Below are 25,089 nucleotides of genomic sequence, written 5' to 3'. Positions count from 1 at the left end.
TTTTTCTGCATTATGTAATTGAAATGCTGTCGTAATGCCGAACTTTTTCGTTTGGCGATAACAAGGAATGTTAAGAAATTAAATACATATTATCCGGGCTGGAAATTTTGTTTTTACGTAAGAACATTTAATGTTGTGCTTTATGTGTTCTTTTTGCTTGCTTACACATCTTTGGTCAAATATTCGTAAATTGTTTTGTAATTAACCAAAAAATGTCCAACAGCTGCTTGTTGACGAAGTCCTCGCCAGAGACCGATTTTCGTGCTGTGCAAGTGCATATGTAAATATGTATGTGTGTATGTAAAAACAATTTTTTCACGTGACGTGCTTGCTTTGCCATCGATTGATTTGTTGGCGATAGGTTTAAGGCCAAGGTCGGTGACTTTCATTTTTTATTTACCCAAATATAGATTGCAAAAAACTTTTCCGACGAATTAATCGCATATTTTATTATTATTATTATTATTAACACATACAAATACATAAAACAATGCTATTAAACAAAAGCGATTACAATGGCATATGCTTAGTTATCACTTTGTTTTTGACGCGAACGCAAACTGATATGCTGATTCATAGAAAGAAAATACAAAGGCCGGAGTGATAATGTTTTTTTTTTATGTTCCTGGTGCATGTTTTTTGATGAGAAGAGAATGACTACAGTTTTTGTAGTGATAAGCTTAATAAATTTCGTAGTCTGAAGTGGTTTAACCTAGGCAAACAAATGAATAAGTAATGTCCGCCGGTATAAGTTCATAGTAATTTGTGGTACAATCAACATAAATCACACACAAATTCGGTAGGTAATGAAGTTATTCAAGCGGTTCATTTGCTGATAACTCATTTTTATACCCGGGTGGTATTAGGTGCGTTCCAGCGATGTTTAGATTAAAACCTGTAGAACTGTCAAAAAGAAAAAAATGTCTCACCAGAAAAAGCAACGGGTGAAAAACTGAGAAAAACTGCTGGAAAGTAAAAAAAAAAAACATTTTTCCTGCAAGTGTAAAGTGATGATGAACTTCGTTTATTTAGCAATTTCGCTATTCTTTGAAAATGTATGTATGTATGTATAAATGATATACAAACATTTGATGGTTCGGTTATTAATTATAATTATCTTTTACATATTCAGTAAATTTCCTTTTAAATGTATTTAAATGTAAAACCACTTGATTGGGTTTATAATTCTGTTGGCAAATTATTAAATAAATTAATTCCCGTATTAAATAAATTATTTTGAACTGTGTATGACATCAAAAAATGTGTTCTTATGTATATCCGAACAGTTCCTAAGAGAGTATGGCTGAACATCTGGGCTTATTTCCGATTTTAGATAGTGGTTCACAAAATAATAGGAGTGCGATATTTTGACCAGTTTTGGCTATTTGTGTTTTGTTTATTTAATGTATATTATTTCTTTTATAATAGCCTAGCTGGTTATACCACAAACACGTTATACAAAATTATAAAAAATCGACAAATTTTCACCAAACTTGTTAATCAGATACTTTAGAAAAAATTTTGGTATGCTGTTTTGTAGCCCATTTAATTTTAGTACAATGAAGTGCAAGTTTCAAGCTTGTAAAAAACCCCGTTGATTTTTGAGAGCTTTTTTGGTTGAACGTGTTTCACGTTTTTTCCATACAAAGTCTTTTCAACAATTTCCTTTTAGACATATGGAGGATACTGCCAGCAAAAAAAATAAATCCAAAAATCTACGGAATTTTGTAGCAACTTGAAACTTGCACTTCATTATACTATAATTAAATGTGCTACAGAACTGCATACTAACATTTTTTCTAAAGATTCTGATTAAAAGATTTGAAATTTTGGTGAAAATTTGCAATTTGGTGCGTTGGCTTCTTTCAGTACAACATGAATGTTTTTCTCTTCATACCAGTTCTTGGCCATATTTCTATAATGACAGCTTGTGAAATCGCGCCAAAATAGCACAGAGCCCGAGTACCAATGACAGAAGTCGTTTCTACAAACACTTTCCGACGTCAATTTTTTGATTTATTGTCCCCGTAGTTACAAAAACGTTGCTTCTCAAACCGCATTTACACATCGCTTGCCAAATCAAAAATTGCAACATCGCCTCTGTGTCCTTGGCCGTATAGAAAGGCTGACCTGGAAGCTTATTGAAGTCCGCTTTAACGTTGGTTTCATCGTCCATGATTATGCTGTCGAAATCGTGAACAAAATTATCGAACAACTTTCGCGCTCTTGTTTTGCGGCGGCATTTTGTTTGTTTGTTCTGTTTGGCGTTAAGCTGACTTTAAATGATTGCAAACCTCCTTCTCCTTCCGAACTTTTTGAACGTATCCTTGTGACATGTTAACTTGCTAGGTATAATATTTATCGTAAAATTAATGACAGGCTTGATTAATAGCCCGGCCCTTGTGGCTGAGGTAAATTTTAACTTGCCCCCTCGAGTGTCAATACACTTTCGACCTCTGTTTTTGAAGCCATGCAAAACTAAGTATTGAACTAAACGAATCATTCCGTTGTTTTTGTCAAGATTTTAACTCTCATGCCGTTTATGTCAATGTATGTGATATCCACTCTCAATAATTGAAATACTGTCTTTAGCATATCCAATCCAATCAGCTGATGAATTCGATCCTATAGCTGAATGGTTTTAGATCTCGACACTTAACAAACTCCTGTTTCCAAGTCTCGACACCAAAAAACAAAAAGAAAAAAAGTTCCGTACGTGTCGGTTGGACGGGAAAAGAGGGTAAAAACCGTTGGGATTAATTAACAAAAAAAAAAAAATAAAGCCCAGGATTTTGCTTAAAAATTCGTACCACTTGATTGGCTATTTTCTTTGAAGTTAATCCTTTTTTCGACCACTTCCAACTTTACTTTCTGTTCATTAAACTGTTTGAGCACATAAGTTACGGTCGATTTAGGAACTTTCAATGATTTCGCGATATCATTACAAGAAAAATTTGGATTTTCTCCTTTTTGCTCTGGCTGTATGGCTTATTTTAACAACTATTATAAATTACGTAAAATAAGTAATTTAAAGTAGGTATAAAGTTGCCTAACTGCGATACAGATTTTTTCTAGGCGACTGTTATTTTCGTCGCGACGAGTACGAGTGTTTGTGCGACCAAAATTTTTCTTATACTCGCTTTATATCTAAAGAATATAGCTTGATCGTGTTGTAATCGCAAATGTTGCGTTGCAAATTGCTTAAAATGTACGTTCGATGTGGATTTCTAGCAACGTTGTATGTGGAAAATTTTTGTTTTATTGGTGGTGCGATATTGCCGCCTTCAAATGTTTGTACCCCGCAGAAAGCACATGCATGGTCTTGGAAGAATGTGTTGACTACAATATTTATAACTTTAATATTTCAAACAAGAAGTTTTTGATAATTATAATTACTCATATTAAAATATATGGGACGGCGGGGTTACTCTTTCAAGTTTTTTTTTTCTTCCCATACGAAAACCTGTTATCTTTGTTTGCAAATAAAACTCGAACGTGAGGGACTGTTTTAAGCAAAAGTGGTCAACACGTTGCTCTCTATTTTTTTTGCCTTACATACTAGAGTCCGACCGATTCCCAATTTTTGACCGATGCCGATTAATCGGCCGGTGAGCAAAGAATCGATTCCTTAAAACAAAAACTGTCTGAATATAAATTCATTCAAGAACAAATGATTTTAGTAAACTTTATAACAACAAAAGAAAAACATAAGCAAATAACTAAATAACATTACAAACCATATAATCATCCAAGAATCTATTAACTTATTTATGTTCATAGATAAATATGTTTTAAAATACAGTAGGGCAATTTATCTAAACGCGTAAATAAATGCCTCGTATCCACGTAAACCTGGTGAACTTGTTTAATTTTGTATGGAAAACCGGTTTATTTACCAGGTTTACACAGTTACGAGGCATTTACGGGTTTAGATGAATACCCTGAGCATTGCAATGCTTTGTTCCATAGTTCTTTTCTTATTCAATGTAAAAAGATAATTCATTCGAAATAACATTTTCAGTAGTAAAAACTTGCAGCTTCTGCTAATTATAAATGTGTTTTCAATACAATTTGTTAATAAACGGTAACCGTAAATTTTAAAATAACGATGAAATTACAGTTCACGCCCGATAATGTGAACTAAATTAAACCAAGCGGGTTCACATTTTGAATTTATTCACTTTTGCGAAAAAAATATACCCATTTCATCACAGTCATGAATTTTGAAATAGATATTTACATTTGTGAATCGAAAACGAATGAATTTATTCCTTTATTGTTACAATCTAAGATGTCTGTTTTCTGTCTTTTAAAGACAACCACTTTTTGGAGCTCATAGCAAAAATCCAACCATTCCGTGCCCGAACTAAGTGCATGTGAAATTCATTCAGTCATCTTTTAGAGCTTTCAAGTATTGTTCAGTCTTTAGAAATAAAAAGTGTTCACATTTTGGGGTGCTTAAACTTTAAAGGAATTAAAAAAGTAAAAAATAAATAACATGGAATGAAATGCGGAAAAAGTAAAAAGAATCGGCCAAAAACGGCCGATGCCGAAGCCGATACTTTTGGCCGATACTAGCCAATGCCGATGCGGCTTTATCGGTCGGACTCTATTAAATATTATAGTTATGCCCTTGCAGGGCAAATTATACGGACTGCGTTATCTTGCTAGTATTGGTTAAATTAATGGTTAAATTAATGTATATTTTTCAAATATTTATAATTACAGTGAAACATAATAAGAGATGCATCGGGCACATACAGCTTTCAATTTGGTGTTATCACCCATTGCGCAAAAGAACTTTGCCACGTGGTTGATAAAAGATGGCAATTCAAAGGTATTATAATCGTTTCAAATTGCCCCAAATAAATGAATGAATTTAACTTAGATTCCTTTTATGTTTTCAGGTATGGAAAAATACCACCGTTTTGGCTACCCTGCGTGCGTACAGTTCGGCACCGGCTGAACAATTCGCGTCAGGGACATCTGCTACATATGTTGAGGAAATGTACAACTCGTGGCTACGTGATCCAACTTCAGTGCACACGGTGAATATTTGTGTGTGTGTATATTTGTTGCAAGGGTTATGAAAATAATTTCTATTCTAGTCTTGGGATGCCTATTTCCGAAGTAACTCGTATAATGCACCACCGGATTTTCAACCCGTTCAAAGAAACTTAATACCGCTTTCGGGTGGTGCTACTGCTCTCTCCTCCGGCGGAGCCATTGATTCAAAGACGATTGAGGACCATTTAGCAGTGCAAGCCATTATCAGGAGCTATCAGGTAAGCAATTCAGTAATCCAGATGAATAGAATAACAGTGGGATTAGTGTCTGCTCAATAAACCTATGTTAAGAATTTTAGCAGTATTATTTTGAATTATTTATTACCGCTACTAATTTCATAGCACTCTCTGTTCATTGTATAAATTGTAGTACTATCGTCAGTTTATTCCAATTCCTACTATTTTGAGTTATTCTCATTTATTTTACAACAGTAAAACTTTTCATATGTGAACGATTATTGTAAGCGATATATATATATATTTTTTTTTTAAATTATGTTTTGTTTATTAGAATGCATCTTTTTAAAACAGTTTATGTATTTAAATAATCCCCAAATCCATATTCACAGTATTTATAGAAGGTATGCCAAAGATATAAATGTTATTCAGATGGAAGTTCGAAACCAATTCATAAACTCCTCTAATAATTTAGAAACGTACGCCCCCCTAATATTACTCAAATTGGTAATTGAATAGGTTATACCTAACAAGATGGGGTCTCCCTTTTCAAATATTCCCTGATTCTCATTTTTCTAACATCATAGCTGACTTCAAGTTTAATACATACATATTACGAGGCTTATATGTATATAGTAAGTTCTTAATTTATCATTACATACAAGCAACTTTTGGACATTTATTTGCACAACACCTTAGATTAGTTTTATAATTTACGATCATAAACCATTAAAATAATCGAATAATGTTACACTATCAACTCGAACAACAATGAAACCCTCCATCAACATCTGAATGATATCAAATGATCATTGCATTAATGTGATTCCTTTGAATGAATAACGTTGTTACGCCTAAAGTCTCGCGGTCATTTGGCAGCTGATTTGGATCCGCTTGGCATCTTGAGGACGGATATTGCTGTCAGCAAAGATGGTCAGACTCGCCGAGCTAACGAAGCTGTGCTGCGGCAGCATTCCTCCTTTTTTGTTGGTAATTGCTTAAACTGATTTCATTTCTTTTAGTTTAAAATAATAATTGAAATTGAATAAATGAATATTATGAAAAACAATTTGGTGCGCTGTCGCAATGAAATTCGGAGCTACAGTATTATATTTTGTCTTTCTAATACTTCTTCTTGACACCGACCTGTCTCCCGCTATATGTATATTTTCGAACAACTACACATGTTAGGCTAATCAGTCCTTAGCTGAAATTATAATTGCTGATCTGATAAAAGATACATTAATTTTATGCTTAAGTTGTTAAAATTTGAAATTCTGCTGTTTGATTTGCGGGAAACTAAAATATGTATGTACCTTTGAAATTACTTTTTTGTTGTCATATACTTCATCCATCAGTGGTTTCGATTGCATGGGGCAAAATCTATTTGCTAAAAACAAAAAACCACTTAAACATTTGTAAAATAACAATTTCGCTGTGAGAACCCCTAAAAATATTCCTTACTATTCCTTTGTGCACAGGCAGCAAGTAGTAAAAGTATGTATATAGTTTATGTATGACATATCATCGCATCTGACTCATATAAAAAAACGTATGCACCTCATACAGACCATTTCCAGCTCATTTTACGTAACTACATACCGTTACCTTAATTCACAAAGGCCCTAACAAACACTTTTTTCGAAATTCCTTTTTTCACAGATTTCGGTAGGTTAGTACCAAAAGCCCCCTACCTGTGTTGATATTATTTTTGAAATGTTTTTGAGCTTCTCATTAATTAATTAAAAAATGTGTTAGTTAGGGCCTTCCAATACTTTCATTCTCGTGAAGGCTGGGGATTTTTTGTATCTAATAATTATAATTTTTAAAAATTACTATTTGGTTGGTTTTGATTTTCTTATTATTTTTTTAATCTTGTATTTTCTTTTCTTTACATATCTCTTCTTTTTGATTATTCGTTACATTTCTGCCTATCCTTCTGTTGCTAAATTGAAAAATGAACAAAATATATGCATATACTATGTAAAAACGGAATCCAAATTTTTTCTATGTGTTTGTTCGTCAATGACCAAACCCACACGCTTTTGAACTGTTTCAATAGATTCGAGGACATAACATTGCACACCTCGACCCTCTTGAAATTAATATCGCAGAATTGCCCGACAACTGCTCGACGAAAGCCATTTACGCTAATTTCAGTTTTGGTAAGTAGGATATACCAAAAAAAGCATCATATCAAGATCAAAAACCCAATAAAAACGTAAAAAGATATTGTCAAATTGAAGCCGGTCCTTTGCACTTTCCTTAGAATTATGTACGTAGGTGTATCCGTGTGATGATTTATCCTGGTATAGTTTATAACTTCACACCATTTTATTTATAAATAGTATGTAATGTGTATGTGTAAGCTCTACCCAGAATTACGCCGGCTGACGGTAAACGGCTGTCAAAATTAAAATTCACAAAATATAATTGAGGCGGCAGCGTTTTTACGCCAACGTTTTTCGGTTGATTTTATATTATTTCTAGTTTTACCGTCCAACGGAGGCGGCACATTGTTGATTGTAATGATTTTTAGCTATTTTCACAAGTTTGCAAATGTTTGCATCCACACTGTGATTACACTGTGGCGATTAAACAGCTGTTCACTTACCGCCGACAGCTTTACCGTTGTCCGCTAAAATTCGGGATAGAGCTTTAGTGTTTGTTTTGTTTACTTGTCACTCACAAATTTGGTACAAGTTAATGTCGAGTGTTCGTGCAGACGTCATCGTAATATTCACAGTTCCTTACAGTAAAACAGATTCGGCATTTTCTTTAAATCTAACCTATATATTGTCGTTTAAAGTACAAAACCGCGTATCGTCGTTCTGCAATACAGCCTAACTAACATTTTTTGCCAAAAATTTGATTTGCTCCCCGAAGCTCTTGGCTCAAGCCTTATCCATTCGTTGTTGTTGTAACAGCATACAAATTCCCCAAAGAAATTTTGGGGAGTGTTGCTGGAGTGGTGGCAGTCCTTGGCCAGATATATATCTATCTGGGTCGTTCCGGTTACGTAGACCCGACTGTCGTGGGAACGCCTTATCCATTCGTCCTGAAACACACTAGCCACAAATGCGATTGCTTTATAAAAAAGAGAACCATTTTGAAATATGAGTGTTTTTACTCTACTCTCTACAAAATAATTTGTGCGAACTGACATACGCGGTTTTGTACTTTACGACGATATGTATGTGTGTACGTTGTCGCAAAAAATATCTGATGGTATGGGTTCAATGTAATCAATTTCTACTAAAAGAGTGATTTATAATGAAACCAACGTTTTCCAACAAAATTTTAAATGTATTTACTAAAAGCCCAAATTCGATACTATTTACGAGTAACTCAAAAATTCGATTTGCCAGAGCACTGCAAAGTAACTTTAATCATTATAGATAGACTATATTTCAACATCAGCGTATATTATGCAGCTTTTAAATATTCACATGCCACGTTAGGGCTGCAAGTAACATAAGAAATTATCATTTTCTTTCCTACTAAAATGTTAAATGCAAAAATTAAATTAAAGTTAGTCAAAAAGTGAGTGTATGTAAAGTTAAAATTTTCCTAGATAATATGCTAATAACAGCTATGCGGTGAGGACACACCATTAGAAGTCAGAGTATGGTTCTGTTTTCACAAAGTAGTCGATTTGAAAATGTTCAAATAATAAATAAGTAAAAGCTTTGTAAGGCCCTTGAAATCGGAAATGCAGGCACCTGCAGTTTATTATTAACTGAATTTTTGTGGTTGATGTAAACATCTTGGCTAATAAAATCCACTTTTGAATTTAAATTTTGGTCATTTAATGCCCAGGGAAATTGACAAGAACAGTTCGTCAAAATTAGGGTCGAAATTGGTGAGCTGGCGACTTTTTGCATTGTCGTCAATTCTTTTTTAATACTGCAAGGCTAGTCACTAGGAATGCAAAACACGGTTTGCGGGTGCCTGGGGTTGTGGAATCACCACGATGTTGAAAACAAGGGCGGCCGAGGTTTTTATTAGCTCAAATCAAATTATGCACTAACGCTAGAAATACAACTTAGTAATCAAACCATGAGAGGATTTTGTCCAAACCTACACCAAAACCTTTTTACGAAGAGTTAAAGGTTGGACTTTTTGATAATAATTTAATCTTCTTAAACGAAATGTTTGTGGTTTCTCCACTCCCTTAAGCCACAGAAAGTTTTCGGTGGCCCCCAATAAAATCCTTTTTTGAACATATTTGTAGAATATCTTAACCCTCTAACTACCAGTTTTTCAAAAGTTAGTGGGTTTAGTGGGTTAGTAATTTGCACAAAAAATTATCCACCAAATTTTACTATTACGTCCTCAGTCGATACGTTAATAAAAATACAAGCTTAGTAATTTACATAATTTTCGGCCAAAAAGTAAAACCTTTGAACCACTGTAAAGCAAAATTGTAATAAGATGGAATGAAATCCACTCAGACTTCGACTACCAACTATGTGTATTATCGTTTAGACATAGTTTGGTTGAGGACCACAAATAGCTGTTTCACTGGCGGCGAATCCGAACCCCACCGACACCCGCAAACCGAGTTTTACATTCCTAAAAACTAGCCTCACAGTATTTGAACCCAATTGACCCTTAAATGCAGTGACTGTATTATTGAGGACAGTACAGTATTTCAAGGTTCTATATATTCTGTATAATATATTTTTAAATTGTGAACATGGAAATCTCGTGTATTTTAAAATACCAATTATCTGCCGTTACAAAATATTACTATCATTAACTTAAACTCTGGAAATCTTTATATGAGTTTATGAGATATTATGATATAAAATATTTGGTCACCGGACTCATAAAGCTTGGCTTAGCTAATAAGTTGATTCAAACAAAAATTACTCAAAAAAAAAAAAAAAACTATTATAACACCGAACCCCTAGCTATATATTCCTTTGCTTTTCTGAAATTGAAATTTTTGTTTTTTTACCGTAGAGTGTGACCAGGTTTAGATACTAGTTATGTTTGGAAATAAATGCTAGCCCTGTTCTGCTGAAGTAGGCTCTTGATTGTCGTTTAATCGATGAATAGTGGTTATCAATTATTGTAATCAAATATAAACTAAAGCTTGAAGACAAACGTGCAAATTTACGAGAAACCATACCTCGTTAACGATTTTTTTGAAAAAATTACAAGGTATATTCTTATTTCTGTACGAATCGAAAATATTTAGTGATTTCCTCCCACTCGAAAGCTTGAAATTATTTTATGTTGAGATTTTTGGCGCTCTCGAGGCTTTCCAAGTTTATAGAAATATCCCTATTGAAATTTTCCTGCAAAAATTTTAAACTTTCCATTCATATAAAAACAAGAGTACGCCTCAATATAGTAGAATTAACAACCAAATACCACTCTATGTGAGCTGACCTTATTGTCAAAAATAAATAAAGAATATCCATTTTTGCCTTGGTGAAGTAAAAGTTGGGTATCGCATAGCCATACGAAAAGGACTCCAAGACGTCTTGTAGAAACCACATTTCGTCCAGATCGAAATCCTCAGTGTCAACCAAAAGAAGTCGTAGATCATATGGCGACTTTAGTTTCCACATTGCGAAATGGGCAGCCCGTTATAAATGAGGGTTTTCATTAGTTGCGTTCCAGATGCTTGACGATTTGCAGGTTTTACAGGATTTGCAGGAAAAGCTGTTTTCGCCATTAATAAACCTTATGGAAGGTGGCCACCTGGAACAGCTTCCTGTAAAAACCTGCAAATCGTGAAGCATCTGGAACGCAACTAATACGATTCGATATTTTTCCCCTAAGTGCGACATTCTCGTCCGAAGTTCAAGAGGGGGACAGTCGAAGTCATTTAGGGCCATAAGAACAGAAGTGGCCTAACCCAAATTTTTTTTATTCATACTTAAAGTAGTGTCAAATGTGATAATTTTTTTAATAAATGTCACTTACTCTTTAGTTTGACGGTACACAGCTACATAGCGTACTATCAAAGCAAAGAAAAATAAGTTAACTACAAAAAAAAAAAAATAAAAATGTGAGTTAGGCCACTTCTGTCCTCATGCGCTCATTTCTACTTGATTGAATGTGATTTGCTGATTTGTTGAATATGCAATACATACTATTTGGACTGGAACTGTGAATAACATCAAACGAACAGTGATGCCTCTCGAAATTTCATTATTATGCCGAATTTCCACTTGGCATTGAAATGACAAAAAATGCCATGTGGAAATGAACTTAATGGCAATTTTTTTAACGTAATGAATTTCAATGCCCAACTTTGTCATTAGTCATTTTTGCCATTTAATGCCTAGTGGAAATCCAGCATTAGACTTTAGATTTAGTTGTATGTACTGTTTTCTGGACACTTACCACCTGTAGTACCTAAGCATTGTAAATTTTTTAATATTCATGAAAATAGGTTTTGAACTCATTAACATCCACAGTTACACGTCTAGAAATCTTGGTAATGGGTTTTCACAGAATGAGTTACTAAATTTTACTGAATATTAATTTTAAATTTTCGTATTCAGAATTGACGCTTATTGCATTGTATGTAGTACAGAAACATACCATAAACGGTTTCGATATTTCAAATTGCTCTAACTTCTAATCGCTTGCCCATATATAGGGCTCGGAATCTCATGCACCCAAAATTCAAAAAAAAACGAAAACAATTCACTTCAAGAAACAATAAATATTTATGTATAAAATTAGATTATAATCAAGCAGACAGTTGCAATCTTGTGTAAATAGAAACATTGGCAGTTTAATAGGGGAACCTTTGGTTGGTTTTGTCACCCTGGGGACAAACAATTTGTACGTTTGCCATTTTGATTGCACAACTCGTACAACCTACAACCATTTGGCGTCTTTAATGAATTTCAGTACGTAATGCAGAGAGAGGCAGTTGCACTGTAAAAAAAATTCTGCTTGGCCTTCATGTGATAAATTTCGGTCATTTTTGCGTGGGACACATCCAGTGCTGATAGTTCGTCGTCCGCTGCCGTAAATGCACTAACAATTGAATGCCATTTTAAAGGAAATTTCACGATTCTTAAAGCCAACTCAACCATTTTCCTTTGAAGATGACCAGTAAAAACATGCATTTGCATGAGATTCCGTGCCCTAGCCATACATATATAATTGTTTCGATTGAATGTATGTATGTTTCGACAGGTCGTGATATTTTTTATCTCCTGTATTCCCATAATAACTTCTGTCTGAACTGAGTGTTGCCATAAAACATGTTATGTAAAAAAAAAAAAACGATCTCCTCCGGATTTCAAAGCAAATAAAAAAATTCTATGTACTATATTTGTTTGATATGAATTTTGATTTGGGCTTGATATCATCTAATATATTTGTTCTCAAAATGTAGGAGAACAAGATATGGACCGACCTTTCAAACTTCCTAGTACTACATTTATCGGCGGAGATGAAACCACTTTGCCATTGCGGTAAGCAACGTAACCAAACATGGTTTTTCGTAACCGAGAAGTTAGATATTTAAACATTTTTGTTTAGAGAGATCCTAAATCGTCTTGAAAATGTGTACTGTAATAAAGTTGGCGTGGAGTATATGTTTATTAATTCGCTGGAACAGTGTAACTGGATTAGGAAGCGTTTCGAAACACCTGGAGTTATGAACTATTCACCAGAACAAAAGCGACTCATTCTGGCGCGTTTAACTCGCGCCACAGGGTAAGAAAAGTTCAACTATTTACTACAAAGCGTTCATTGCCTAGAGATATATACTATACATGCTTTAATTGATTATAGTTTTGAAGCATTTTTGGCGAAGAAATATTCATCTGAGAAGCGGTTCGGTCTGGAAGGTGGTGAGATGCTAATTCCGGCTATGAAAGAGGTCATTGATGTTTCCACTGAGTTGGGTGTCGAATCGGTGATAATGGGTATGCCACATCGTGGACGTCTCAATGTCTTGGCCAATGTTTGTCGTAAACCTTTACCCCAAATATTCACGCAATTCGCTGGATTGGAAGCAGCTGATGACGTGAGTTGATTATTTATTGACTATTCGGCATTTTTTGATATTGCTATTGTGCAATTTTTCCAGGGTTCTGGTGATGTGAAATACCATTTAGGAACCTATATTGAGCGTTTGAACCGCGTCACTAATAAAAATATTCGATTAGCTGTTGTTGCCAATCCTTCTCACTTGGAAGCTTCTTGCCCCGTGGTACAGGGCAAGACTCGTGCTGAACAGTTCTACCGTGGCGATCAGGAAGGCAAGAAGGTCATGTCTATATTATTGCACGGAGATGCTGCGTTCTGTGGTCAAGGTGTTGTTTACGAGACGATGCACTTGTCTGATTTACCCGACTACACCACTCACGGCACCATCCATGTTGTCGTAAACAATCAAATCGGCTTCACTACCGACCCTCGTTTCTCACGCTCGTCGCCCTACTGCACCGATGTCGCTCGCGTCGTAAATGCTCCAATTTTCCATGTGAATGCAGATGATCCAGAAGCTGTCGTGCATGTGAGCAGAGTGGCCGCTGAGTGGCGTGCTACCTTCCATAAAGATGTCGTTATCGATTTGGTTAGCTATCGACGCAATGGCCACAATGAAGTGGATGAGCCCATGTTTACACAACCCCTGATGTACCAAAAGATTAGGAAACACAAAACCTGCTTGGAATTGTACGCGAACAAACTTATCGCTGAAGGCACAGTCACTCCTGAAGAAGTAAAGGCTGTAGCCGACAAATACGATAAAATCTGTGAGGAGTCCTTAGAATTAGCTAAACAGGAAACACACATCAAGGTAAGAAGAAGTTCTGTGTACCGAATTTATCTATTCATTTTCGGACGTCACAATTTCATATTAATGCACATACTCCTCTCTAACAGTACAAAGATTGGCTTGACTCTCCATGGTCTGGTTTTTTCGAAGGCAAAGATCCCTTGAAAGTATCACCAACCGGTGTAAAAGAGGAAACGCTTATTCATATTGGCAACCGATTCTCGGCGCCGCCACCAAATGCCGCGGAGTTCGTCATACATAAGTATTAAGAACTAATTTTTTTCTATTTTCCATTGTAATTACAAAAATATTTTCAAATTGTTTCAGAGGTTTACTGCGTGTGTTGGCTGCCCGGAAGAACATGGTTGACGAGAAGATTGCTGATTGGGCGTTAGCGGAGGCAATGGCTTTCGGTTCGCTGCTTAAAGAGGGTATTCATGTGAGATTGTCTGGTCAGGATGTTGAGCGTGGCACATTCTCACATAGGCATCATGTATTGCATCACCAGCTGGTAGACAAAGCTGTCTACAACCCTCTACAGCACTTGTATCCAGATCAGGCGCCATATTCAGTTTCGAACAGTTCCCTTTCTGAGTTCGCAGTTTTAGGTTTTGAGCATGGATATTCGATGACCAACCCTAACGCTTTGGTGTTGTGGGAAGCTCAGTTCGGAGATTTCTGTAACACTGCTCAATGTATTATTGATCAATTTATCTCGAGCGGCCAAGCCAAATGGGTTCGCCAATCGGGATTGGTTTGCCTTTTGCCTCATGGTATGGAAGGCATGGGTCCAGAACACTCATCCGGTCGTTTAGAACGCTTCTTGAGTCTGTGCGCTGATGATCCCGATTATTTCCCTCCTGAATCTGATGAATTCGCTATTCGACAATTGCACGATATTAATATGATCGTAGCCAACTGCTCGACGCCAGCCAATTATTACCACATTTTACGTCGGCAGATTGCAATGCCTTTCCGCAAGCCTCTGATTTTAATGACTCCTAAGTCCCTGCTCCGCCACCCATTGGCAAGAAGTCCTTTCAAGGAAATGGCCGAAGGTAGTGAATTCAGACGTGTAATTCCTGATGAAGGTCCTGCAGCAGAAAATGCAGACAATGTGAAGAAAGTGCTCTTCTGTACTGGACGTGTTTTTTACGATCTGTTAAAGGCGCGTGAAGACAAGAAATTAGAGAAGGAGATTGCCATCGTACGCGTAGAACAGGTTAGAAACGATGCAAACTGTACAGTGATTGAGTAGGCTTTATTGATTTGACGGTTTTTCGTTTTTACTACTTAATAGATTTCACCCTTCCCATTCGACTTAGTCAAAGAGCAAAGTAACGTTTATAAAAACGCAGATCTATTCTGGGTTCAGGAAGAACACAAGAACTCAGGGGCCTGGACGTACGTGCAACCTCGCTTCCTAACAGCCCTTAACCACGACAAGGATGTCGGGTAAGTCTCTTGAAACATTTTTAATTTATTTTCCTTTTTTTTTGTTTTTAATCACATGCGTATATGTATATCTACGTATAAACATACATATTTTATAACTCGGTAAATCGAATTATTCGAAGCTGACATTAGTCGACGCTATCGACTATTTGACTATTTTCGACCATTTGACTTTTGGGTTATTCGACTATTACGAGCTCCTCCGGCCTAGACGACATTTATATACCCTTTGAAAATATTATTTTTCTCATCTTTAGTTCTCGAAATGAAAATCTAAACACGACATTTGCTACATTACTAATGTATACAAATTAGATAAATATGTGGGTAAAATCTGTTGTTGCTAAAAAGCCAATAGAGTGATAAAAAGCGAGCATTTTGGAAACTGATAAAAAGCAGATGGAAGTACGAGTCCATTCATATACAGTAACGGTTGAAGTCAGTAGAACGGTTATGCAATAATCGCATTGCTATTTAAGCTTATAGCTCCAAATTTTTGGAATATAGTTTATTTCTCTATCATATTTAAATTACCACAACCACTTATGTACTATATTGAAAATCAATTATGAATATCTTGTTTCCTTTTTTGATATGTTTTGCTTTTATGACCGCCGTTATCCCGGAAGGCATACTTTCAATACAATATTTTATGCTTAAGACTTGATTTCTGGTTCATTTTACTACCACTCAAAGATGTTTTTTTCTAAAAACTAGAATATTTCAATTATCGCAGAAGTACACGAGGTATTTCAGACTCTCGATAAGCAAGGTGCAACATCCTGCATACAAACGTTTTTTTCTTTACTCTCTGTTTAACTCAACGTATGGTTTGACCACCCACCTCTATTATATTTCCTGCCTAATAAGACCTTCCACCAAATGAAGCGATATATAATATAAAAAACAAAGGTAACGAGAGATATCTACGTTTTTTTTGCAACCCTTTCCTACATTGCTCCAAAACGAACGATTGATGGACTCGTTTGTAACGAACTATCTTAGCGATTTTGTTTAGTTATTTGGTATTTTCTCTGTAGCGAGCTCCTTTTTAACTCAACGCTTTCGACATCTTTTGCACGTAAAGAGGCATGTCGCTAGCTTAGAGTGAAAAGTTGATAAGCCGACTTTTTATTAAAACTCATATTTTGATACAGGAGGCTAGATTTTTATGCATTATTTCGAAAAGGATAAAGGTACTTATTTTATTTATTCTCGTTTATATTCAATGAAAGAAACATTTACTAAATCCAAAAGAAGCTCCGAAAATCCGGATAATACGAAATCTTTGCTTTGCTTTAAATAGCCAAAATGTTGTGTTCAAATTTTTGCGAAATACTTGAAGAAAAATGCTATAAAAAGCTTTCTTCCTCTGCTGTAAAATTTAGAAAATCGGACTTAGTAACTTTTCACTATAAACTAAGCTAAATAATACATGCAAGGTAATTAAAAATTTTGCAAAAAAAATGTAGTAAAATTTTTTAGCTCCCCTATGTCAAGAACTACTAGGAACGAAGTGTTTGCCCAACCGCAATAACTCCGTTATTGAGAACTGCGGACAAATCTTCATTATTCAGATTCCCATATGAAAGAACAACATTTCGATTAATAGGATTTAATTGTTGCAATAGTCGAATAATCGTTGAAAAGTGGTATAAGGGCTAACGTAGTACATAGTACAGGCAATGCGACTAGTCGAGGAGTCAGACCCTGCCGAATATCCTAATGGCTATCATCAACCGGCTGTGCTGACTGTGACTCCATTAGTCGGTTAACGGAATAGTCGAATAGTTTTAAAAACTTTTGAGGAAATGTAAAAAAGTAGCAAGTTCACACGCTTTATCTTTATTACGTTTGCGATGAGCTGCATAGTTATTCTGTTTACGACTAATTTAATTCTTGATGCCATTGAAAACGTAAGAGTTTCACCAAATTCATCATGCGCTATACAAAATTTTCCAACTGCACCTAAGTAGTCTTAATATGTATGCTTCTCGCTATGGTAGTCAGTTATGGAGTACGGTTACTATAAGGTAGACAATTTTATTTTATTTTTTTGTTTTTTTTTTTATTTTGAAAAGTTAGTACATAACTACTTTTAATAATTAAAAAAATAGATTTGATCAGACAAGGAAATTCGATCAATAGGCTATTCAATGTGGAGAAAAGTTCGCATTTCATGTTACAGTTAAAAACGGATATGAAAACAAAATGCATTTATTTGATTTTTTTACTTTTCCCAGGGCATAAGACAAAATTCATGTTTATAGCACAGCTTTGAAGCTTTTATGTTTGTTAATTATTACATTATTATCCCCTTTATATATAATTTTCAGTTATCAGTTCCATCAAACAGCTAACATTTATCATTTTCCTACTAAAACGTTGTCTTTACATATTAATAGTGCTCTTTTATTTAAGAGGATATCATCTACATATACATACATATTTGTATTTGTGTATGCACAAACACTATCTTTACCAAGAAGTTAAAAATGTTAATTGTGCAACTGTTTTAAAGCTGCCTTAGTGCGAGCGAGGACGAATAATATGTATAATAAACAACGTTTTTCGAATATCGAAAGCAAAAAAAAATCCATTCTTTGTGTGTGTGTATTATTGTTACAGCTCCTCTAACCCGGCCACAATACAGACTAGCGCCGCCGACTCTGCTTCCGATTCGAAAACGAAGCCGTGGTTGAGTCGTGTTTTCGCCAATGAAAAGAGCGACACCGCCGAAGGCGATCAGAAACCAGTCGACTATTTCGATGCACGCGAAGTTCGAGATATGCAAGGCAATTTCAATAAGCCCGCTGGTAGCCGGGACATTTCGCCAAAATACAACTTTGGACGTAAAATTAGGTGAGGAAAGAGAGCGCCGTCCGAATTCTTCTCAAATCACACGAATGTGGGTCGATGATGCGCTTTAGTAGCAAATCTTTGCAATCTATATTCTCTTTTGCATAAAATTATCTAATATTTTCTATCTACAACGAAAATCATTGGAACAATGTATGATGTAATTTTATTTGTTTGCCCGTTAAGATGTAATTTTCGCAATGTAGGGTATCTCGGCACTGTATTCACATTTTTGCTTCCAAAAAAACAATGAAAACAAAATTTTCCAAAGCGCCGGCATTTCTCAGTACTCATAAAGTTTTCTTTGATTTTGCCAAATTAGTATTACATAGCTGAAATTTATGGTATTTTTTAGTATTTGTATGTTATCGTGCCGAAAGTAAAGTAGCGCAAATCTAGTCGTCATTCAATTTTGAATGCACGCATTATGTTTTCAATGTTTTCATGTTGTGATTTAACTCATATGCTCCATTTTGTTCTACTTATTCATTAACTAACGCCAAATATTTCGTTTTTAATCCTTTGCTTTGTAACTTTGTAATGGTTCTCAGAGTTGAGTACTATGTGTTTGTCGCATCCTTCGTGTTTTTCCTTTTTTAGCGGTGCTGACTTTTTTTAATTTTTCCATTCATTTATAATCGAATAGAATCAAGTCTTGAAAATCAAATAACAAGCGCCCAATTGATCTCGAATTTAAATGATGCTGAGGAACAATACAAACCCTCAGTCTGGCAGCATGAAATGTGAGCATGAGCAGCAAAATAGTAAAGCAATTGGAATTTGGGCCTGTGCCAATCAGTAGCAAAGTTCTATGATGAAAAAACAGTTTGCTATGAGTGAGAAAATTTGACATTCCTGTTCTGCCGGCTTGGTCATTTCTTTTTCACCTCATAGTTGTCAAAAATTTACTATCCGGAGTACTTTGCTATCAGTTGGTACAGGACCTTTGTTGAAATTCGGTGTCAGTGGACAAATAATCTTAATTGTATTGAATATTTTATGGTAGTTTTCTTCGAATTCTATCGGTAGTGTAAAATTGTTTTGTCAGTAGCGTGTTAGCGGGTAGCGGGCCCAGTTAACCGGTCGCTAATATATATAAGCTCATATGTACTATGGTGACAAATCGAAAACTAATCGGCTCTCATTTCACTCATATATGCCAAGATTACATCCTTGGGATCTTTTTTCATTGTTGAATTCATATCTATGATTTATATTTTAACTCTTAACCATAATTTCGCTCATTTAATAACATTTAACTTTGCATGCACGGATTTGGCCATCACTGCTGGTTTTTATTATGGCATTTTGATGGCGGCATTTGCAAAATATTTTCACAGTAATGCCGTATTGAAAACTAGTCTTGATACTCTCATGTGTAAGGATAGTCCATAAATCACCAATAGAGTATTTAGCGTTGCATTGTTCCATAAATTTCGAACATTTTCATTATGAACTGCATATTTTATTACTCAAAATAGACTAATCATTTTTGAATATTCTTCTTCTCCTCCTCTTACTTTAAACATCCTTATTCACAAATCTCTTTTCCAATATCCCAACCATTTTCCCCCTCCTTACCCACTTTTGCACAAACAATGATTGTGCTGTTTTTTCCTTTCTTTTCGTTCTGCTTTCTTTATTTGTGTTACTGTAGCTACATTGGAAGGCCATGCAGCGCTTCCACCGCCACCGGCTCAAAGGTGCAGCATACTCGTGAACTAAACGCATTGCTCAACGATGCAACGACGGTCTAAACGGGGTCGAATGCGAGATGATGTATAGTGAAGTTTTAATTGGCTTGAGATATTTCTGCGGATAACCGAGATCATAATCCTCTATATTTACAACAGCAATGGACACATAATAAACTATACAATTACATTATTTTTTTCCTTTATTTTCGTCGACATACAAAGTAAATAATCAACATGCATACATACATATACATATATGAATATTGCAGTTTTAGTAGAAATAATTGTATGACTAATTTATAAAGAAACTATTAAGGCGTGTATTAATTAAAAAAATATCGTCTCGATATTTGTGAAAGTTTGAAATGCGAGAGAAACGATATAATAAAAACAAATAGGAACAAAAATGCAAATATTAAAATAACGAACGGCCTTATTTATTTATGTATGTATGGGTTTTTATATTGAAATGACTCTCCATTTTCACGTAAACAATAATTATTTTGACTGTTCACAAAAAAAACAAGTAATGGAATGTAGTTGTGAATTACAAAGATGCAAACTGTCAGGGATCAATTAGTTTCAATGTATGTATGTATGTATGTATGTATTTAAGTATATGTTAACAACAATTGTTTCATCTAGCAAAATGTCTACAATTAATTGAAACAGAATTAAGATACCAATAGTTTTTGAATTTTGACGTCATAAAGGAGCAATATATGTATAATTTTATTATTGTTTATTAAGAAATGAAAACACGACGACGTCACAAATACATACATACACAATTGTTTTCCTTGACGTTATTACTTTGGATCATTATAAAAGCGTGCTTTGTTTGCGCTGGAAGATACATGACTTTCTCAACCAGCAGACACGAACATAACATGTATTTGTATATTTATTTATAGAAACGTAAAAATAAACGAGAATTTCTAAGATTATGATCGCATATTTAAGTTATTAATTTACTAAATTATGACTCAGATCACCAAAATAATTTTGTCTATAAAAACAAAAGCGTTGTGGCATCCTTCGATTGGATTCTTCATTTACTTTTTATTTCTTGACACTATTTATGTATGTATTATATTATTTATGATTTTCGTTATTTATAAGTCTATATGATACTATGGAAAAATAAAAACAAAAAAACCGATAATATATAAAGAAACAAAAACCAACCATCATTCTTACTTTTCAAAAGCATTGGTGATAATTTTTAAGAATTCACAGAATCAACATATATGTACATATATTAAAGAGGAAAGTGTCCTTGCTTTTGTTTTTTTTTTTTGTTTATTTTTTTGCAATTGAAATTTCTTGCGCTTTACAAAATATGTATGTATAAGTACATTGGTTTGGTAAACAAACGCAACAGGTGATAATTGATATTCATATCTAAAATATTTATACATACATATGTTTATACTATACTTAAATTTACATTAAGTATGTTTGTTGACATACATGTACATTGAAGTTTCTTTCATAATGGTGTGAATCCGCTGAAAAGTTAACTCTTTCTTACATAAAACAGATAACTATTTATAAACTATTTTGATAGATGGCCATTTCGGTTCATTGCCGAGAGTAAAACAAAATTTAAAGTATGCGTATGTGTAGAATGATAATCAATAACATGTAAATGCTATCGTAAATGCGCTATTAATATAGAGGCCAGTATTGTTAAGAAGAAGAGGTTTAAAAATGCTGATGTCGCACGTTTAATAATATAAAGATGTAACTCAAAATTTACGCTTTTGGAGATTTCTTCATACAATTAATAAGCTTGATAGATAAGTAGAACATGTTCAGCCTAACAGATGGCTGTATTTTTGTATACCAACTGTATGAATTCATCGAACTTTGATTGCGTTTTCCCACAAAATTGAATTTTTGAAATACTTCTGTATACTATTAAACGTGCGATGTATGTACATATATATAGAAAACTTTGCCTGAAGGCACCTACTTGTGCTTTGTCGATATCCAAAAACGGTATTCATATTGCACTCGTTCTTCAAAAGTGCATTTATACGAAATTCCTCATTTGTTAGAAATCGGCAACAATATTTTTTTGTGCTTTTCATGAGCTTATGGGGAACATATGGGGAAGGGAGGCTTTACTGTGGATTTTGCAATAAATTAAAATGAAAGTATTGTTGCTTGAGGATACATTTGGTGTCTATGAACATTTCTAGTGAATAATGTCGAAAATGTTGAACTAATACACTTGAAGAACGTTTGCGATATGTACAAGAAAATTAACTTTTCGCACTTTCTCTCACGAATCTACCGATTTAGACATTAATATATGGTCACAAGATGTAGATATGTAAGTACTGAAAGCACTCTGACCCACAAACATATTAAATAAAGAAAAGATTCGAACCAAACCTTAGATAATTGTCTCATTCGTCGATTTCTTGACGGTTAGCAGAAAGTTGCCGCTTTTTGGAGATGTGGGGGGGGATTTTTATCTTGCCTCCTCGATATGATAAGGCAGAATCGAACATCGTAAGATCGTCCGGCAAACAGGTAATTTCAACATTTGTGGTATCTTATGTTTCCCAATCTTTCGTACAGCGCTTTGCTTGAAAATGATGACAATAACATCAACCTAGCACCAGACGAGACAGAGCTTTGTCGGCCTCGGGAGACTCGCACCATCATAGCCCAACTTCGCTCTGGCTACTGCAGCAGGCTTAACTCCGACTTGAGCAGGATAAATGCAGATGTACCCGATGAGTGCCTGGCATGCCGAGAGGCACCTCACCGCACGACTCGCAACATCTACTCGCATGCGCCCTAAACCCCACTGGACCAACCCAGTCGGGGTTGCGCACTTGCTGTGTCTCCCGTTAGTTGAGCTTGGCGACAAGCAACTCGATTTTCTTAAAAATCTGTCGAACGATTTTTTTCTTTTCGGTCTTAAATTACTTAGAAAACATAATATAAAAGAAGCTCGTATGAAAATCCGAAGTGCCAAGAGCTTTGGCTTGTACCGGTTGAGTAACAATGGCTTCAGCACAAAAACTCGATATTCTTAAAAACCTGTCGTAAGGGTTTTTTTTTTAATTTTGGTCTTAAATTACTTAGAAAGCATAATAGAAAAGAAATTCACAAGGAAATTTTAAGTGTCGAGACCTTTGGGTTGAACGTGGTTCCGACCCACCGTGAACGATGAAAATGGATTGATAAATAAACAAGTTGCGAATAGTCAAATGAAAATGTGCAATCATTTTTTGTATGGAATAGGAGCAGGAAATAATGTAATTCGTACATGGCCGTACTCGTACATGGCGAATGAGTAACGTTCGTATCTACATATACTTTTTTTGGAGATATGACATATTTTCTTTTTTTAGATTCCAAAAATGGAAACTTCGGGTTTTTTTTCATAATACTGCATATAATTTTTTTTTTTGCAGCCTAAATTTTTTAATATACAGAGTTGGTGGAAATATGTTATAAAAATGTATGTAGTATATACTGTTATGTAAAAAAAATGCGCCACGACATCTTGACCAGGTTTGACTATTTTCCTTTCATTTGTTTAATTAATTAATTATAGAATACTTAACTCCACATAAATTCACATTTCAAACTCTGCACTATAGGTAATTTGAACAGTTTATATGACCAAATGTCGTACTCGCAAAAGTAAACTTCTGTCCTTGGTATTTGATAAACAAAATTTCAAACCAAACAACGGTGTCTTCTGTTTTTGTAAAACACGAACGACAACTGCTTGGCAGTGGTCGGGGAAGCCATGTTTTACGCTAAAAATTAGAAGGGCTGTTACGGTTATAATGAAACTGCGCTATCGTAGGATTGTTGTAATGCTAAATCCGAGTATGCCATAAAATTTATAGTTTGACGGTTGAGAGCTGTCAAATCAACTGCCAATTTCTCTAAAATTAAGAAAATCTTTTTGAAAGCACCACTGATTACGTTTTCTGACATGCTGATCAAGAATTGTATGTCAAATTAAAACCCTGACAGTTGACAGCTGTCAAATGGACTATTAATTTTTCTAAAAATAACACACAATCTTTTTCAAAGTGGAATAGCGAACATTTTATTTTCGAACCTTTGCACAGGTGTACCGTATTCCTGCAGTTTCGAAGCGCGCAAGAATTTTCTTTTAAAATTTTCGTCCAACTTCCCAAACCTTAAATTTTTTTTTTACTTTTTCAAGAAACAAAAATTTTGCCGCTAGTGAATCTGGTAGCATGATTTTAGTTAAATTTCAGAAGCTTGCTAAAAGTCAAGTGGTCGGCAACAACAACGAATGTCAATAAATGAAATTACCTTCAATTTTTGTGTCATGCGAGTAACATGATTTCCTGCTCCTATTTCATACACAACTTGTTTATTTATCATCGTTAGTAGCTTGACTTTTTTACATGTGGAAAAAAAATTACAAAATTATTCTTTTCCCTGTTCAAGTTTGAATTTTTTTCATAAAAATTAAAGTATATCTTCGACCCAATATTAAGTGCACGTGTATCGGCATTTTTTGTGCCATTTCAAAACTTGAGATTTTCCACAGTGTATTTTGATTTAAGAGCTCACGCGGAAACCGGAATTTAGGCCAAATTTTTCACATACAACCTTATATCCTCAGGTTCGCTATCAATTTTCTTTATTTTTATACAAGATTTATTTATTAAACAGACGAGTGAGAACTACATATAAGTATTACTTACCTGTTCATACCTACCGACCCAATAGGTAGGCCAAGAAAAAATAGATAACTCAACGTTCTCAAATTCTATAGGCTTCATACTTCCGATTGGTATATAATTTGTTCATTACACAAATGAGCACTAAATTAAAAGAAAATTGTTTAATATTTAATTTAAAATATGCTAACACGTTGAAATCCATACAAAATAGATTTCATCCATTACTCTGATGGGTGAAAGTCGTGCCCTATACGGATCTTAGGCTATATAGCATTTATTAAAGTTTCAAACTTTGTACAAAATTTAGAAACATCGTTCAAATTTTCATTAAAATTTCAAACTTTTACCCTAGACTGTTAGACAACTTTTGCTTA

At 34.7% G+C, this 25,089-nt stretch overlaps 1 protein-coding gene across 11 annotated transcripts in view; it reads left to right on the top strand.

Annotated features, from left to right (window-relative positions):
- LOC118748184 (2-oxoglutarate dehydrogenase, mitochondrial) overlaps window positions 1-22,425 on the top strand; it is a 32,480-nt gene extending 10,055 nt beyond the window's left edge. For 4 of the 11 annotated variants that reach the window (XM_036482549.1, XM_036482552.1, XM_036482553.1 and 1 more), the window contains exons 2-14: window positions 4,729-4,837; window positions 4,908-5,048; window positions 5,109-5,285; window positions 6,104-6,233; window positions 12,616-12,694; window positions 12,762-12,938; window positions 13,017-13,251; window positions 13,315-14,028; window positions 14,115-14,269; window positions 14,335-15,229; window positions 15,308-15,462; window positions 18,091-18,324; window positions 19,979-20,078. In XM_036482549.1, the coding sequence (XP_036338442.1) occupies window positions 4,745-4,837; window positions 4,908-5,048; window positions 5,109-5,285; window positions 6,104-6,233; window positions 12,616-12,694; window positions 12,762-12,938; window positions 13,017-13,251; window positions 13,315-14,028; window positions 14,115-14,269; window positions 14,335-15,229; window positions 15,308-15,462; window positions 18,091-18,324; window positions 19,979-20,078 (3,285 nt within the window). In that variant the 5' untranslated portion in view covers window positions 4,729-4,744. Of the gene's footprint in view, window positions 1-777; window positions 800-4,728; window positions 4,838-4,907; window positions 5,049-5,108; window positions 5,286-6,103; window positions 6,234-7,305; window positions 7,409-12,615; window positions 12,695-12,761; window positions 12,939-13,016; window positions 13,252-13,314; window positions 14,029-14,114; window positions 14,270-14,334; window positions 15,230-15,307; window positions 15,463-18,090; window positions 18,325-19,978 lie in introns of those variants that run through there. The other 7 variants (XM_036482555.1, XM_036482556.1, XM_036482554.1 and 4 more) reach the window with 6 other exon arrangements.
- Window positions 22,426-25,089: the final 2,664 nt, after the last annotated feature.

The sequence above is a fragment of the Rhagoletis pomonella genome, unplaced genomic scaffold (genome assembly GCF_013731165.1).
Source record: "Rhagoletis pomonella isolate Grant_MI unplaced genomic scaffold, Rhpom_1.0 Rhpom_scaffold_00012, whole genome shotgun sequence".
NCBI classification, from domain to species: Eukaryota; Metazoa; Arthropoda; class Insecta; order Diptera; family Tephritidae; genus Rhagoletis; species Rhagoletis pomonella.
The sequence above is the reverse complement of the archived record's forward strand: the minus strand, read 5'-3'. Positions and strand labels throughout refer to the sequence as shown.